Consider the following 19,254-nt stretch of genomic DNA (forward strand, 5'->3'; position numbering starts at 1 on the left):
TTTTTAGTTTACAAGGTGCTTAAAAAACAATTAATGGAAAATAATACCAACTAAAATATATGGAGAAAAATTGCTGCCGAATAAAAGTCGTGTATCAAATGAATAAAAATGCATTATTAGTTAAAAAAATAATCTAAGTGACCCAGTGTCTACCAATTGTTGGTCCACAGACACCAATCCTTGCCATATTTTCAGGATATTCATATGGGAATAATTTGCATACGATGAATATAAAAGGAAATAATTGCATAATCTGTGATTGCACTGTTGATGTGCCACGTATGTGGCTCTCGTGAACCAACCCTGGACACCCCTGGCTGAAATGTCCTTGGACACTTTTCTAGGATTGTCTCTTTTGCTGGCCCTTGATCTACAGCATAACAATCTGTGTGAGCTCAACAGCAAATGCAGACAGCTTTTATGTTATCTCTTACATAAGTGAAATTAAAATGCATATTTCTGGAGCCAGTGCTCTGTTGCAGGCAGGAGCATGGTAATATGGGCTTAATAGGTTCTTACTGAACTGATCTTCTGTGTTTTCAGGGTGGAGTCCAAAAACTGCCTTGGGTGTTGTTAAGGGGGATCTCTCACTCGCCATGCAGGCACAGACCAAGGGTGTGGTAGGTTGTGTGATCAAAAAAGGCAAGCAGAAGCACAGGGAGCCCTCTTATGCCAGAGAACAGCCAGAGCATTGTCTGAACAGAGACATTTTCAGTTTTTTTTGTAGGCGAACAGTTTGGTTTAGACTTCAAAGTAAGGACCAACTTGCTCCACAGTGTGGGTACCAGTACACCATCGTCCATTATTCATTCATCTGATTCTTGTAGACAGATCAAGTTGACAAACAACTATCAGAAGTCCTATCTACTTTGTGGGGATCCCCATGTTTCTTTTTATTTAGAATCTAGAATTATGTGACCCTGTTATGGCCCGTGGCCATCCAAACAACCTACTGACCCATGTCCTCTGAAAAAGGGACATGTTGTTTTGTCAAAGAAGTTGCCATTACGGGAAACAACCATTACAACGCAGTCATTACAATGCCCTACATTTACAACGCAGTCATTACAACGTAGCTGCCCTTACATCGCATGCCATTACAAGGCATCCGTTAAAACGCATGCCACAATAATGCATGCCATTACAACGCTTGCCATTACAACGCATTATAAGGTAAGTAATGGGGAAGTCTTTTTTATCCCTACATTATCCAACACTTACCCTACTGTTGCACTCAATGGAGTGGGAATAGTAATTTCTACCCCTACACTATCCAACACTTACCCTACTGTTGCACTCACTGTAGTGGGAATATTCATTTTTACCCCAACACTATCCAAAACGTACCCGACTGTTGCCCTAAAACTATTATGCATTGTAATGGTATGCGTTGTAATGGTATGCGTTGTAATGGAATGCGTTGTAAATGTAGCTCAAAGTGCATTGGGATGGCATTCGTTGTAAAATCATGCATTGTAATGGATGTTGCGATGTAAAAACCGTGTTGTAAATGTTTGCATTGTAACATGTCCTATTCTGCCATTACTGTGGTCTTGTGATTGTTAGTGTATTAAGTTGCCGATGCCTGATAGGCAAGTTGGTAGCTCATTGCCCCCTCAATTTGTGGTAGTGCCAACAACTGTACAATCAACCAATCAATCAATCAATCAATCCACTTTATTCGATTTTTTTTTAAATCATAAAATTACACAACACTGATACAAAAACACATACATTAAAAAACATATAAGTTATCTCTATAGTACTGTGGCTGAGTAATAGTTTAATAAGAGCAGTACACCCGTGTTACAAATTCATAAAACCAGTACCATTATAGTTTATACACTCTATAGACCGGAACATCTTTTCTTCTTTGATCGGAGAGCAGCAACCAGAAAGCAGGCAATATTAAAAATATCCCATGGATTACTCAACATTTGGAGGTAAAGTAAAGCTGGTTTAACTGGTACAAAGCCCTTACCTCTCAATAAAGGAATTAAAAACTTCCTCCTAATATTGTTGTAATAATCACAGAACATCATGAAATGTAAGGTGTTCTGCACGGATAAGTTATCACAATGGCAGGGTTCGGTCTCCTCTGGTTTACATCAACCATGGAAGACACCCAATGAAACGTAAATCAGATTGAAACGGAACCTAGTCAGAAGCCAACGGTGAAAGGGTTTAGTCAACGTTATCAGATAAGGTTCAATTAACAGAGTGGTTTTAGTCAAACAATGAACCCTAGCTGATGGTTTCTGCAGCTCCTGCTCTTCCCGTTCCATCTTTATAATATTTTAAAAAATTAGTTTTGACCCACTTTACATCCTCCTTACAAATCTTTTCAGGATAATCAAAGAGCTCTGGCCGTCCTATTTTGGAGAGCATACTTTTAACATATGCCAGCCACATTATATCTTTGGCTTTATCCGGATTGACAATATCCCGTAAAATCAGATGGTTCAGTGTCAGTTCTTGGTTAAGCCAAGTTTTAAGCCAGCACAAAAGAGGCGCTAAACTCATTATATCCAACACGTAGCCCTACACTAGTTCCTCATGGATCGCATAGATAGATGTTGATTGGGGGACAGACAGGAGACTACGGAGAAATCTGTTCTCAGCTATCTGAGCCCCTGGGAGTTGTTTAAAACCTCAAATTGAGGAGCCATAAGCGGCAATAGCCAAGCACTTAGATCTATACATTTTAAGAATCGCCTCTACTGGCCTACCCCCCCCCCCAAAAGCTGGGCAAACCCCAATAAGGCAGAAGTCGATGTAGTAACAGCCAGTCTTTTTGCTTTATCTTGAGGAGCCCATGAACCCTGATCATTGAATAAGACCCCATACTATTTAAATGAGGTAACCCTGGACACTTCCACTCCATTACAGCGGGATAGCTTCATTTTCCTAGTTGTTTTTTTATTCCCGATTACCATGGTGTGCGACTTCCCATTGTTCACAACCAGATCGAGGGTCTGCATATAGGTTCCAAAAGCATCCAAGAGCTTCTGGAGGCCCAACGCAGTACGTGCTAAAATGACAGCGTCGTCCGCATATAGGAGAACAGGTATTAAATATTCACCTACACGCGGAATATCCAAACTCGCCTCCTTTAGGGATTTGTCCAAAGCATAACAACTGTACAATATAATGTAAGTTGTTCAGGGGAAACGTTTGTATAGAGTACAGGCAGCTCCTCTGGTACTAAGCTGGTTGTTTTTTAGTTCCAAAAGTCCTTACAGGCACTGGGGGGCCCTGAGCCACTAACAATGTCAGAATAGAGAAAGGGGATGGACTTATATGGCTGCTGCTTTGTACACAGCAGTTCTCAAGTCACTTTACGGAAGGCACGGTTTCACTTTCTTTAATAGAGCTGGTACCAGGTGAGAGACCTAGAACCAGATGAACTTTACTAGAATTATATGTCCCTTAAAAAGACGACCCCCAACACTAGCATTTGTGACAGTGCACAGACAAACCATGGAGGCATAGCTTATTGGGGGCATACTTTCAGGCCCGGACTGGCCATAGCGGGCACCGGGCAATCCCCCGGTGGGCCGCAAGGGTGGGGGCCGGTTTTGAGCCCCTGGGGGCCGATTTTGTTACAGGGCCGATAGCTGCAAAATCGGCCCTGCAACAAAATCGGCCGAGAACTGGCCCTACCAAAGCGCTTGGTGGCACCTCCAAATCCCTCCCCCCCCCCCGAGTGGGGAGGGGGGGGCCGGCAGAGCACTTTGCCAGGGCCGGTTTTTGTTCCCAGTCCGGCCCTGCATACTTTAATGTGCTTAGGCTATACATTTGTGTAAATGAAACTCTTCGCATTACTGGAAATCTATCACCATAACAAACAACATTCATTTTTCCAATCTTCTACAGTTAAAAATGCTGTTTTCTTTTTTTAAAACAAATTAATAAATTGCCCTCACCAATTTTCCACCAGTTCGTATCTTACGCCGATGACACCCAGCTCCTATTCACCTGTGATAGGGGTGGGGCATTCGAAGGCGTAAAGATCAGGGACTGCCTTAGCGCGGTCTTTGAGTGGTTCAGGTGTAATGGATTAAAGTGCAACTCCGATAAGTCGGAGCTGCTCTTTTTTGGATGCACCTGTGAACCAGATTGGAAGGCTTGGTGGCCACAAGATCTGTTCCCTCCTGACAATGTGTCTCTCAAGGCAAAAAATTTGGGAGTGATTGTGGACAGTGAACTGTCCTTTGGGCCACATATCTCGTGTCTCTCAGGCAAATGCTTTGGCATTTTGCGAATGCTGAGGAAGTTTCTTCCTTTAGTGTCTCTCCAGCATAGGAAGATTATTGTCCAGGCATTGATCGGATCTCGACTGGACTACGCAAACGTTCTTTTTTTGGGTTTACCAAAATATCTTTTGAACCGCTTGCAAGTAGTCCAGAATTCAGCAGCCCGTGCTATCTACGGGCTTCCGAGAAGAGCAGGAGCTACGGCTTTACTGAATTCTTTACATTGGCTACCGATCGCCAAAAGAATTCTTTTTAAATGTCTGACCTTTGCTTTTAAAGCTCTACAAGGATCTGGCCCTAAGTACTTAAGGAAACGCCTCTCCCGATATGTAGATATGTACCCAGTCGATCTCTGAGATCATCCTGTCTATCTAAAATGACAGTCCCGGTGATCAGGCGTGCAAGGATCGGTGGTCGATCCTTTCGCTATCTAGCCCCGAAGGAGTGGAATGAACTACCACTCTCTCTCAGACAGGCTCCCAATCTCCTTACTTTTAGAAGAGAGCTAAAAACGTGGCTTTTTACTAAATAAACGTGATCCTTCTCTTGTGTCTGCTTTTAAGTTGTTGTGTTGTTGTTTACTAGCTGCTCTTTCTTCACTAAAGCGCCGGGATGCTCCTCGGAGTAGCCGAGCGCTATAGAAGAAATAAATTAACATAACATAAATTAACATAACATAACAATTTGCCAAGGAACAATTCTTACTTAGCACTAGAGCATAAAACCAATATTTGTAGACACTTACTTTGCAAACCGAGTGCAAGTAGGTCCCCGAGAGTCATTGCCCTCAAGCTCTCTGCGGTGACGCGCAGGACGCCTCCTGTTTGCCGTACCAGTTGCTTCCAATGCCTTGTCCTCATTGCAGGATTACTAAGGTCTTCAATCAATGGCAAAGTTAGCTAAAAGTAAAAAAGAAATAATAAACATTTGCTGAAGAAAATTAGAATTTTCTTTTTGACTGATTTTAATTCACATGAAGAATGATATACAGGTCTACATTTTTTTTTACCTTAATTTGAAGAAATTATTGGAAAATCAACATTCATAATATAAGTTCTATTGAGCGGGCGGGGCCGTGACGGAACTACTCCGTCACAAGCACAGCGCACCTGCGGCTCGTGACGGAGTGGTTCTGTCACGAGCATGGCGGTGCCGTGCAGCCCCTTCTCCCCCCAGCGCCGCGGCGGAATTACCGCCGCGGCCAAGGGGTTAATCAAGGTGTAAATGTTTTGAAAAACTATGGACAGAAGTACAAGCAGCCGCCTTGCAGCTCTCCTACAAAGGTACTACTCTCAAGAATTTAGGAGTGCAATAATTACTTCAAGTCCTGCTAGTTGTTTTCTGAGCACTTCCTTAAGCTAGACACACTCCATTGTTAAACTGAATGTGTAGTTAACAGCTACACCCATGGGAGCATTTTCCTAGCATGTAAATGACGATGGGGTGTTCTAATTGGGCCCTACCTGAGAAGTCTCTCCTCTGCTTAAGAAGATACAGCGGTACAAAAGGGGGTGGTGATGGACGGAGCATCTGAACCAATCAAACACTCTCACCCAGTCAACAGATCTGGGTTTAATCCATCACCGTTCTTTAGCCCACTCTGCCACCCCAGTTCAGACATGGCCATATGCAAATCAGTCTGACCCTGTGCCTCATGGGAACAGTCCAGCCCGAACTGCCAAGCCATGCCTTCCCAGGACCGGAAACAAGCTTCCTAGGACCGGTTTATGCCATTTCAGTCGTCTTCAGCCAGGCTTGCTTGAATCCAGTGGCAAAGTGAGCAAGGGACTCATGTCTGAGCATACCCTGCCAACTTATGGTGAACAAAGCGGTACAAAAGGGGGTGGTGATGGACGGAGCATCTGAACCAATCAAACACTCACACCCAGTCAACAGATCTGGGTTTAATCCATCACCGTTCTTTAGCCCACTCTGCCACCCCAGTTAAGACATGGCCATATGCAAATAAGTCTGACCCTGTGCCTCCTGGGAACAGTCCAGCCCGAAGATACAGGAGCGAGAATAAGGGAGGCAAATTAATACACTGGTAAAGAAAAAACTCAAGAGTTCCATTTAACAAGGAAAGATGGTTTTACTCTCAAAGTGCCATTGCCTTAGAAGAACATGGCAAACAAACCTGTCTGAAGTTATTGACACAAGTAAAATAGTTTTAAGGTGTAAGTTACTCAGTATCAATTGCACAACGGTTTGAGTGGTGTGACCATCAATTGAGACAATGCCATGTTGTGGAAGCACTGCTGCATAATGTAACAAACAGGGTCACCAATCCCTTAAACAATTAAGGAAGTACATGGTTCTCAAAGGAGGAAAGATCGCCATGCTTCCGCAGCAAGACTGAAAGCATGGTGAGATAACCTTTGGTAGGTAACACCAGCAACCTAGCCATCAAAAATGAAAAGCAAAATTAAGTACTTGAGATAATAATGTGAAAAATTGATAGGGAGGTTCCACATTCTGCCATATGTAACCTCATCAGTCTACTTTTATAGAGATGGCTTGTGCACTTCCTCCCTCTGGGACTCCACCTGATGGCCTGCCGAACTTGGATCCACACCCCTCCCAGCAACTCACACAAAGAATCGTGGTATAGCAATTGATAGCAATTGATAACCAACCCTCCAGTGAATCCTGCTTCCACAGACTCAAGATGCTAAAGAATATCTTCAAATGGCTCCCCACCAACACTCACAGAACCATCACCAGCAAGCTGGACTACAGCAAAAAATTATCTGCTGGAATCAATGCTCAACTGACCAAGACTCTAGATCATACAAAACTCAGGGGCCAGGCTCACCCTCAACCTCCAATCCACATGGAGCTCCACTTGCTCCAAATCCGCAAACGAGTATCCTTCAGACTCCTCACGCACACATAAAAAGCATTACACATCATTGGGTCCACGTACCACAACTACCGAATTAACTTCCATAAATCTATCAGGCATCTCTACTCCGGCCTACTCCTACTCGCATACACCACACGCATATGCAGAACCAAATCCACAGTGGTGCCTTCTCCTACTTCGCTCCTAAAGCCTGGAACGACTTGCTGCTGCACAAAAGAGCCTCCTCCTTGGACCTTGAATATAGCAAGGGACTGAAGACCTAGCTCCTCACCTAGCCCCGACCCTGGCTCGGACCATACAGCTCCTGCTTCAGCGCCAGGATACCCTCCCAGGTGAGTTGTGTGCGACACAAATACACATAACATAACACAACATCATTTCCATCTGGTATCCACCATGATATCAAGGATGCCATCACTGAAGCCAGGGCCGGACTGGCTACCGGGCATTTTGGTGTGCTGCCGAGCTGGGGGCTAATTTCGTTGATGGGGGCCTGCGTGTGCTGAACAAAGTTCGTTTTGCTTTTTTTATTTCAAAGGGCACGCAGTTCCCCATCAACAAAATCAGGCCCCACAGCAGAGAAATTAGCCCCCAGCTTTGCCGCACACAAAAATGCCCGGTAGCCAGTCCGGCCCTGACTGAAGCCAACAGCAACACATTTCAGACTTAAGGGAGCAAAAGGACCAATTGTAGGCTATACAGATTTGGAAGCCACAGAATGCCTCCTCCTTCAACAGAAGCAATAGAAACAGTGGTGGCCTGGTTGAGCTCTCTTTGCAAAGAAAACAAAGATCTGGTTCCCAGACCCTCCCAGATCATTGCTGTCAGACATTATCTACAATGCAGCAAAGGGCCCTTTCCATTCTGATGGGATGCAGGGAGATCCGCCTACACATCAGCCACAATCTCAACATGTTTTGCAGCCACATTTGCATAATTATTCCATTCAAGTGAAAGTCTATGAGCTGGCCCAAAGCATCGCCTAGACTTTGCTTTTCCAGCCAAATGAACATCAAAAAATGGATCACCCAGGGATTGATGGATGATGGAGCATTAATGTTAATCTGCACAGTTCAAGTTACCAATTCCCCTACATTCCTTGACATAATACATGCCACTGGTTTTGTCTATCAACATCAGAACCTGCCCGCTTTCCAAGCCAGCAAGGAAAGCCATTAGAGACAACTCAAACTGATATGGGGAAGACCGTTAGAATATGACCAAATATCACTCAGACCCAGATCCTCCAAACACATGCCTACAGTCAAGAAACGTCATTACTTTAATCCACGTGTGGTGGGACTCTGCCTTAACCCTGCAATAGGATGTCTCCATGCATCTATAACACTATATCCTGCAAAACATTATGCCTCACCATCAGAAGAGCTGTAAGATTCCTCCAATGTTGTGATCAGTTTGAACTGAATTTTCCTCAGCTACTCATGTGGTACCAGCGATGTGTAGGATGCCACGAGGGCTATCAATTTGAGGAACAGAACTGGGTGAAAGGCCTGACAACAGTTTGCGTCACTGCTCCAATAAAAACTGGAATGCCATGGTTAGTTTGTGCTTTGATTTTTGCATGTTCAGATGCACCCAGCCGATGCACCAGTGAGATAGTCATATGTGTGAAAATAACACCCCATTGGCAGAAAGCTGTCAGGGTAACACTACCTAATAGGAGAGAATGTGGCCTAACGGCTAGGGCAGTCGACCGCGGAGCCAGGGATCCGGGTTCGAGTCTCGGCAGGGGTGCTCAACATTCTGTGATTCTGGGCAAATCACTTAATCTCCCCTTACCTACCAAAAATGAATGTGTCCGCCTGTAACATAACTGGTGCTCATGTAAAGCGCACTAATACCTCCGGGTCTAGTTCGTGCTATATAAAAAAAAAAAACATATTGAACTCATGTACATGTTGATAATGCTGAGGTTGCAAATAGGAATCAACATTACGATCTGCCTTTTTGGAATAAGAGAATACTTGAAGTACACCCATATTTCAGTCTTGTAGCACCTCCTTTCTAACCTACTTTGGGAGAATTTAAGAACCTTGGTGTGCTATTCACATTCGCAAACCAGGGAAGTGTGCACACTGACGGTTTGCAAAAGTGGAATGCAATTTGCGACGCAATCTGTGAGCAAATAGCTCACTTTACAAATTGTCCATTCGCATGGGGTCGCAAAGCGACCTGACTAATGAACATTAATTATACATTAGTGACTCCTGGTGATTTATTACAAATGCACACGGATGGAGGCCTACACTGGGGAGCAGACTTCTGCCTCTTCATTTGAATTCCCAAACAGGAAAAACATTTTTAAAAACAGCAATGATCAGTACTACTGTAAAAAAAAAAAGTTCCTGTTTGGAAGGCACTGGGGAGAGCAGGCAGAGGTCCCCTGGTCCTCTGACATGAGACCGCCAACAAATTCTCAAAGGGAAGATATCCCAGCATCCTTTTGAAATCAGATATGCGCCTTCCCCTTTGAGATGATGATATTTGATCCATGTTTTGCAACTGCAATGGCGGTCATAAACCATTAATACATCCCTTTCAGAATCGCGGTTAAATGGACGATGCCCTTTTCTCGCCCCCATCCTATTTGCGATTCGAACAGCATTGCGAATCCCTTTTTAAAAGCCGGAAAGACTTTTCCAGCTCGTAAACGGGTTTTTGTAAAGAGTAAAAAGGTATTTTGCAGCTGCAGGTCCTGTGATTTTGTGCCTTGCAGGATTGGCAAGTTGAAAATATCTTTGTATATCGGACCCTTTGTCTTATCTTTAAAAAATGCATGAACATAGTTTGAGGCGTTACAGGGAAAAAGCCAGAGCTCGTTTATATCATGTATTTATATATGCTAGCCTCTGTGTCTAGCATATATTGCAGTATATTACCTCTAAATGTACTTTGTTTTCTCTTGTAACCTGCACACTTGTCACTCTTTCCTCCTGTATTGCACTGTTTGCTACCTCATGTATTTTGTTTGCTCACAAATGTCACTTTTACCTCATGCAACTTATCGTCTGCTTTTGTAATTTGTTCATTTATAATTTTCTGTTCCTATTGTGAAGCGCTCTGACGCCTTCGGATAAAGTCCGCGCTATATAAAAACGCATAAATAAAAAATAAAAATAAATAAAATAAAATAGTTGCGTTAAACCAGCTCACTTTTATAAAAAGTTATAAAAGTCAAAGATTTTAAAAACGTTGAAATAATATACTTAACAATGCTTAAAATATATTATACATAATTGTCACTTGTGAAAGAAGATTACTGCCTTTCAACGGAAAGAAGCATTTTTGTACAATAACTTTCATGCACATTTATGGGAGGAAAAGTGCCAGTGTTCCCAACCTTGTCAGATTTTCTCTCAACTTTGGAAAACTGGATGGTGAAATTGAGTAATTTTGCTGATCTTATGGCTGTGTCATTTCCACTCAGGGGAAATTCAACAGGGTTTTACTCTGTGGATGAGGGGTAATCTTCTGACCATATGCAGTTCAAATCACAAGGTTAAGGTAGCAGGCGTATAACAATCAATCACCACTAGAATGAAATGTGGCACTTGATATACTTAACAGAGCACTATGAAAAGTAATTAAAAGATTAAGTTACAATGCAAAACAACACAGCTAATACCTAAAAAGATCTTTTCTCAATGATTGTGATCTCCATTTGATCCCTCCACATGCTTTTATTACCTTAGAGCTTCCTTACCTGAATGATGTGAATGGATTCCACGGTTCCAATGTAGACTTGCCACTCTTGAACCTCCTGCGGCAGCGACTTCATCAGTCTCTGCTGCTGGCTGGTGCTTTTGTACAGTTGTTCAGTGTCCATGTCCTGCCAGAGCTCCTTCTTCCAGCCTTCCTGCTCTTTCTGAATCGCGTCCACATTCTGCCACAGCAGGCTCAGGTTCTTCACCAAATCCTCACAACTGAACAAGCAGACAGAAGCCATACGTACATGAGATAAACGAAGAAGCCAAAACAGGCAGATAGATGTATGTATCGCGGATTCTGTACCACTGTGTTACCACTGATCAAGTGATAAATTGTCCACATGCCCAGTGCAAAACACTTGAAGAAAGATTTGGAAATATATTCTGGTATGCCTATGACTATGGTAGGAGTAAAGTTTTGGCTTTTTGGAATTCAGAAAGAATTCCACATCTTCTCATTGGATTCTGTATCTAGTCTTGAATCCCACGAGTAACTACATGATCTAACTGCTTACAGAGAAATAAAACAGGTGTATATGTCCACATGTGGGAGCGTGTTTATGTTGACATTATTTTATTGAATAATTATTCTGGGATCACTGCCTGCTCTTAAAAAATATTTTCGCACACACTCACAAAGGTGATGGGGTCTCCTGTGGACCCCTTCCCATTTGCGATTGGTTTACCACCTACTTGAAGCAGGTGGTAAACTGCGAGTGTTGTGCAACTGTGAATGCAATCGTAAAACAATAGTACCTGGCACTCACACTTGCTATTAGGAAGGGACACCCCTTCCCAATAGCAGGAGTCGCAAAAGCTATTTTATATATCAGCCACTCGCAAAATTGCGTTTGTACAAGCCTGGACGCCTTTTTTGTGTTTGCAGTTGGGCCGATCTCCTGTTTGCGACCGCAAAAAAGGGTCATACATCTGGCCCTAAGAGCCTAAGTTTTAAAAGGTTCCAGAGCATCCGGCCTAGACCAGTCTTTGCAACCTCCTTTGACACAGCTCTTATGAGACAGTCAACAAGGTATGTTTAGTATTGGGCCGCCTGCTCTTGCAGAATAGGCAGTACTAGGGCCATTGTCTTGGTGAAGTCCTAAGGGACAGCAGTGAGACCGATTGGTAATGCTGGCTTGCCAACATGATACAGAGGTACTATAATTTTTAAACTGCTGCTGTTTCCAACTGCTGTAAATAACAAACGTTGTCATTACCCAAATTACTGTACTGACTGTACTGATCTCAAAAAGGATGGAAGGCTGAGCCAGCCTTACTGAAATTCAAACTCATGACTTCCAGATAGCTGCATTTGTCAAGAGTGAATGCTCAGCTCACTGAGCCGACCTGCTGACTGTACTCCTTGTGCTTTTCTAGGACAGTCACTAGTCAATAGACATTCTGAAGGTGCGCCTAGCACAGTCAGCTTTGTTCTGGCAGCTACTAGCACCTGATCCAAAGTCAGCATTTTGAACTCATACACATGGAGGAACTGGTCAAGATCTAGGGCCAGATGTAGGAGGCCAAATACAGGTTGGTAACGGCCGATTTCGGCCGTTACCGACCGGTATTTGGAGTTACAGATGTCGGGGGCCTTAAATTTACCGATTCGGTATATTTACAGAATCAGTAAATTTACCGATTCTGTAAATTACTGAATCGGTAAATTTACAGAATAGCAAATATGCGATGTGGGTGGCACTGAAAACAGTGCCACCGGCCCTTAAGAATTCGTTATTTACCATGACATACTATGTCATGGTAAATAACGAATTCCTGTGTACATGCACATCTGTGCATGTACTTGTAAGAAACAAGGGTCCCCTGAATGGATGGATAGCAAAAAAAACCCTAGGTCAGGGAACAACACAGTGAAGGTATCAACCTAGGCAGTAATAAGAAACTTGCCCACGTAATAGTGGTAGGACAAGGACAACCCACTTCCAGTTAAAGGCAATTTTTATTAAACATAAAACAAGACAACATTATTACAATAATGGAATTAAAAAGCATGTGGGGCATGCAAGTGTAATACATCAATTGACAAATAAGAAGTGAAAAATTATAAAGCAAATTACTCAAAAATACATTACATTAAATGGCATTGATTCATGAAAAACACATATAAACTCTCTTTAAAAACCAGGCAGCATGAAGTTGGGGAGGTGGGACTGTTTTATCAAGCACTGTGACAGCTGTAAGAACTTCTTTATGTCCTACCATCAAACCCTTATTGCAACTAAATGATACAATGTAAACATCTGCAACATGCTGTGGCTGATTGAGTGCCCATCCAAGCAATGGCAAACCAAGAAGAATATAGGATTACCCAAGGCTCAAGTTGGCTGACCCAAAGCCCACTTTTCTATATATTTCTTTTTTGTTATTCAGTTAAGACTTGGTGATGAGCTGAGAAAAATGCATTTTATGCCTATTCCTACGGAACCAGCTGGTGGACTGCTGCGGACATGCCAGCCATTGACTGGAGGCGTACGCCTGGAAATGTAGGAAAATCAAGCCTAGTCTGGGAATTATGTGAATTCCCTTAAACAAGTTATTATAGGACTAACATAAATTTAAAACTGTGCACCTAGGTTTATTGTTGTCTTTGTGACAGTAACCAGAGGGCGGTATTGTGTTTTCGCCTCCTGCATACCAGCTCCAGAATGTCTCCTGACCCAATAACAACAAACCATGGACACTTACTGATCTAAAATAGTGAAGTCCACCACTGTGGCCTCCAGTAGTTCCTGCAGCTCCTTCAGATCCTTGGCTTCATTCTGCAGGCCCTTCACCTGCTTGCTGAAGCTTCCTATGAGGCCGAACGCCTTCTCCGCCGAGCAGTGCAGAGTGTACACATCAGATTTTTCGATTTCGTTTCCCAGAACATCAAGCTTTGTTTGAAATTGTGCAAGATCCTGTATGGAGGACAATAGAAATGGGCAAGTTTAGGACACAGAAGTTTACCCTGGAACAAAATAACCATACTAACTATTTCTGTCATGGAGGCCGATCACAGACGAGTCAACAGAGTAACTAGTAGTAATGGATTAGCTGTCACCACAAGGGGGAGCCAGTGGGAGAATCACATGACATGCCCCAGGTGCACTAACGTTCTGATTGTACTGTGCGGCAAGCACTGTGTTTACACATTTTACATAGGCAGCACTAAAAATGTCGACACTAGTCTATTTAAGCATCACTTTAGGCCAAATTACGTGTCAAACTCCTACTTGTTAACTAACTGCACATTTAACAAGCATCGGACAAGCCAGTAGGTCTGGAATATAACTGAAAATGCTCAATATTCATTCTCTTATTCATCCTTCAATACACTCAGTCACTCAACCTCCATGCACTTGATGACTTGTCTTTATGAAGTCACCCATTAATTGAGTAAATCTTGCATTTCCTACTTACTTATCCACAATTACACACAAACACACACACACACAAAAAAAACACAAACAACTGGCAGTCCAAGTGGTTTGTCTCCTGCTCACAGGAACAAAAACTTCAGAAGAGGACAGATGTTGAAAAATAAAGAGTAGAAATGCACATGCCCTCCAGTGCCATCATGCTGAAGATTGCAGTTTGCTCGTGTGCAACAGTTTGATAGGACAAATGCTTATGGAAAACTATTAAATCATTCATATAATACATTTCAGGCCCACGCTTTGTTGGAAGGAAGGAAAACTGATTGCAACTCAGAGCAGAACATGTTAACCTGGGTTACAGAAGGCCAGGGAAGTAGCAGGTGCTGTTGGTGTTATCTGTACAGATGCTGGTGCCCAGATGTGAGCAGAGCAGGAGCAGGAGCAGGGGAGGTACTCCCCCGGCTCTGACCTACTGCAAACTGGGGGCAGATGGAGATCCATGGCTAGTCATTCCATGCAGAGGCAAATCCATCCCTTGACAGGGACAGAAGTCCAAGCCAGCTGTGCCCGCCCGGTTCCCTTGCTTCTAGGTTGGCTGGATTGATTGATAAGAGTCTTTGCATTCACAACTGCAAAATGGAGCAGTAACAAGGGGGCGAGACGGAGTGGGCAAGCTTGGGTGGCACACTTCAGGGTCAGCCTTGCATAGACCCTCTCGAGGTTCTGGTGGCGTGCAAGGAGAAGCTCTGTCATTACCTCAGAGCTGCCTCCTCCCTACGTTTCTGCAGGGGCGTCATGGCCTTGGTCTTGTGACGCCATGTTGGAGTCTCCACTGCATCCAAACATTCCAACTCCCCCAATTCAGGTGGGAGACTTCCGATTTCAAGGTTAGTCTCGCGCCTCTTAATTCCTGCATGCAAAATCCCGATTCCTCAGTGGGCTTCGGATGGCAGGGGCCGGTCTTGTGTGACTCTGATTATGCACTGTCAGTAACCTGCTCCTGCAGGTGAGTGCACAACATTTTTGTCACATTTTCTCTGCCTGCGATTGTGATTGCTCTGTGCTCCTGATAGGTATGGAAAAAACGTATATTTGAATTTCTGATATCCGATCCTGCAGCAGCACACTTGGCAGTCCCATACATGTCAATAGACCCAATGCAGGCCGCTATAGAAGTCAGTGGGGTAAATACATTCTCCAGATTATTTTTCAAAAATATCCCACTTTCCTCTTCTAAAATGTGAACATATATGCTGCATCAGTCAGGGGAGTAGGCTGGCAGAGCTGACGGGTGGTGTTATTGTGAGGGAAATCCCCTTCTGCAGGATGTGTCATCACTTTGAAGGAGCAGCCATTTAACATGACAAGGTTCACCTGACAATGGCACTGATGGCTGGCAGCCTACATGTTTTATTTGCTTCGTCGTTGTAGATTGCATGGAGTGCTCAGTCGCCGCCTCTGGTAGTACAATGTACTGCAGTGCCCAAGGGGAGAACACTAGCACCACTTGGACTAGCTTTTAGGATTACCTACAGTGCCAGACCAGCAGCTCATGAGGCGCAGTGCCAGACACAGACTTGTTTCTTTCACGGAAGAAAATAGAAATCTGGACACTGCTCCTGTGAGCTGGTCCGTATGTGATGTCAGATAGACATCTCAGACAACATGGTTTATAATCAGGCCCAATGGAATCATGCAGCAGGGGAGGCCCATGAGACACATTATGCAGTGTAATGCACCACTTTGTGTGATAGCATTACTTAATTATTTTGCTATTCTTTCATGTTAACATTGTCTGAGTAGAGATTTAACCTCATTAGTACCAGTATAACACCCAGTTTTTTTTTTTTGTTTTTTTCTTTGGTCCTCATCTCACCTGTCACCTGTTGTTGGGTTTTGTTTTGGTCCTCATCTCACCTGTCAAGCCTCTGCGGGTCTTATGAAGCCAATTTTTCGATCTGTGGCCCCTCCGGCTTACCGCACTCGCTTGGGTCGTCCGACCGGTCCTTTTTAGTGAGGGAGCCTGGTGTAATCATTAGACCAATTATATTAATCTTAAACTTTGGCGCCAGCTCACAAAGGGGTGCCAGATGTTTGATGGCTTGTCTTCCGTACCCTCATAGTCCAGACGAGCCATGGCGAATGATGCCTTAAGCCAATCCTCCCTATGTGGTGGAAGGGGGTCTTTCCACCTCTTACAAATTTCCCTTCGAGCCAACAGTACCAGATAAATTAATAAGCTTCTGTTTTTCTGGGAGAGGGTCTGACTAAGTCGACCATCATCTCCAAAAAACACCAATGACATATTGATATCTAAAGTGGTGTTGATGATATCGCGGATATTGTCGGCCACCTCTGCCCAGAATTTTGCCAGTACTGGACACTCTAGGAAAACATGTAAATCATTGGCCAAAGGTGACAAACAACTTGGACATTTAGGGGGTGGCTCCGGAGCAAACTTGGCGATCCTAGCAGGGGTGTAATAGAGTCTATTAATAACGAAGAAGTGTGTTTTTTTTAAACAAGCAGGTTTGACATATTTATACAAAACCTTTAAAGAAGGCTCATATAAAGACTCTATTGAAGGCCCAAGAGGGGTTTCGGACCATACTGCAGCCAAAGGGGGGACCACGTGGTCCTCAGCTTCCAACAAGTTGTTATACCATACTGAGGTTTCTTTCTTAATTGGGAGGGTAGATTGCCACAACTCTTCGATCTCTCCATTCCCACTGACCTCCCCTTTTTCTGCATCGTGCCATGAGACTAACTGTAAATATTTAAATCTTGAGAAGCCTGGCCCAATCTTTGCTCTTAAGTATTCCCATGGGTAAATCCCTCCAGAGTCTGCGAGCTCGGCCCATTTGATGATGCATGCCCGTCTCATGGGCAGTGCGAGGCAATCTTTGAGGCAGCCCGGTGTTCCTCGTGAATCCCAGACAGGGGCACTATCCGAATAGTATCCTATGCCCCAACTACATCTGAGCGAGTACCATAACTCCAGGGCCGCCCTCAAAACCTTCAGGCGCACTCGCTTGAAGAATTTTGGAGATCCAAACTTATATAGAAAAGCCTCACCTTCTCCTCCACCCTCCGCTCTTGCCATTTCACCAAGCAGCATGCCCCACTCTGACTCCTCAGGTTTAACAAGTAGCATCCGTATGCTTTTCAACTGGAATGCTGCTGCATATAGCCTGACATCAGGAAGGGCTAGCCCGCCTTTCTTCAGTCTGCGTCTGATCTTTTTCCACGCCAGCCGGACCCCTTTTTCCCCCCACACAAAGCTCACAATTTTACTCTGTGCCCTGTTTCAGCTTTTTTCGTGAATGTTAATGGTATAGAGGAGAATAAGTAGGACAACTTGGGCAGAATGACCATCTTCACCAAATTAGTTTTTCCATAAATAGTCAAGGGGAGGTTCCTCCATCTGCTAAAGAGGCCATCTATTTCCTTAATAACCCTGTTAAGGTTAAGCTCAGGTATCTTCTCCAAGTCCTTGACTATATATATCCCCAGATATCTCAACTCTGCACTGATTCTTCCCGACCACTCCAGGTTCCAGCACATCACCTCTGTCTTGGTTTTGTTAACTAAATATCCAGATAAGGCCCCAAATTCACACTTAAGCTCTTCTACCCTCGGAATCGTTGCCTCGGGGTCACTCGTATACAATATTAGGTCATCGGCGTAAAGGGCGATTTTGGAACTGTATTGTTGGGATCTAAAAGGGTAAATTAGATTGTCCAATCTCAAAGCCTGTGCCAATGGTTCCATGTATATATTAAATAAAAGAGGCGAGATCGGACAGCCCTGCCTGGTTCCTCTCTGGATGTTAAAACTCGATGTAAGTGTCCCGTTTAACAGGATTCGTGCGTAGGCACCATGGTAGCAGTTCTGCAGGGTTTGAATAAAGACGGGACCGAACCCTATTGCCTTCAAGACCTCCCAGAGATACACCCAACAGACTCTGTCTAAAGCCTTGGCTGCGTCCAAAGCGACTATGGCCAAGGGTTCAGTCCTCTGAATGGCAAGGTCTATGTTGCCTATTAAGAGCTGTGTTTGCTCCTGCATGTGTCTCCCTACAACAAACCCTTTCTGATCTGGATGGATTAACTTCGGGATCAGTTTTGCCAATCTCCCTGCCAGAATGCCCATAAAGATCTTATAATCGGCATTCAGCAGGCAGATTGGTCGATAGGAGTCCGCCTTTTTAGGGTCTTTCCCAGGTTTTAAAATCAGGACAATAATTGCCTCCTTCCGGGTCTCGGGAACCTTTCCAGTTAAGCTATAGACTGAATTAAAGGTGACCCCCATTACATTTATCATCTCCACGTTGAGGAGTTTATAGATCTCGCTTGGAAGTGAGTCTGGGCCTGCAGCTTTTTTATTCTTAGACTTTTTAATCTGGTCGACTATCTCCTCTACAGAAAAGGGAGCGTCTAATTTGTTCTTGCTTTCTTCCGAGAGCGAGGGAAGATGCTTATTCCTCAGGAATGACTGAATAGTACTCGGTAGGGGTGCCATATCCTCTTTATATAGTTCCGAAAAGATGGAGAGGAGACAGAACTGCATATCTTCGATCTTACTTGAGGTTTCCCCGGTAGCATTGATAGTTAATTCTTTTATGTAATTTCTAGCATGGTCAGTTCTCGCTTTCCACGCTAAAAGGACACCTGCCTTCTCCCCATATTCGAAATTCTGCATCCTTCTGGAGTTCCACTGCGCTCTGCGCTTAGCTTCTAGTTTCCCTCTGTACTCTAATCTTGCCTCGTCCAAATCCTTCAAGATTTGTGTTAGTCGTTCCGAGTCACTGTTGCTAAGTCCATTTTTCTCTTCCTCCAGATTATTTATCTTTCCCTCAATGTCCTTCAATGCCTTTACTTCAACCTTGTTCTTAAAAGAGATTATTCCATGTAGTTTCTCCCTTAACCAGGCCTTATATGCGTCCCAAACAGCATCTAGAGTTGTGGAACCCATATTCATAGAGAAAAATTCCAGAGAGGAAGCTTGTACTGCCTCAACAACTTCAG

The 19,254-nt window shown here is 43.8% G+C and overlaps 1 protein-coding gene across 1 annotated transcript in view; it reads right to left on the reverse strand.

Annotated features, from left to right (window-relative positions):
• Positions 1–19,254, reverse strand: part of LOC144822741 (uncharacterized) — a 2,085,503-nt gene that overhangs the window by 1,699,681 nt on the left and 366,568 nt on the right. Inside the window, exons 27-29 of the mRNA XM_078680596.1 lie at positions 13,557–13,768; positions 10,847–11,066; positions 5,002–5,155 (exon numbers count right to left, since the gene is read on the reverse strand). Coding sequence (XP_078536722.1) covers positions 5,002–5,155; positions 10,847–11,066; positions 13,557–13,768 — 586 coding nt within the window. The remainder of the gene's footprint in view (positions 1–5,001; positions 5,156–10,846; positions 11,067–13,556; positions 13,769–19,254) is intronic.

Source organism: Lissotriton helveticus, chromosome 3_1 (genome assembly GCF_964261635.1).
Source record: "Lissotriton helveticus chromosome 3_1, aLisHel1.1, whole genome shotgun sequence".
NCBI lineage: Eukaryota > Metazoa > Chordata > Amphibia > Caudata > Salamandridae > Lissotriton > Lissotriton helveticus.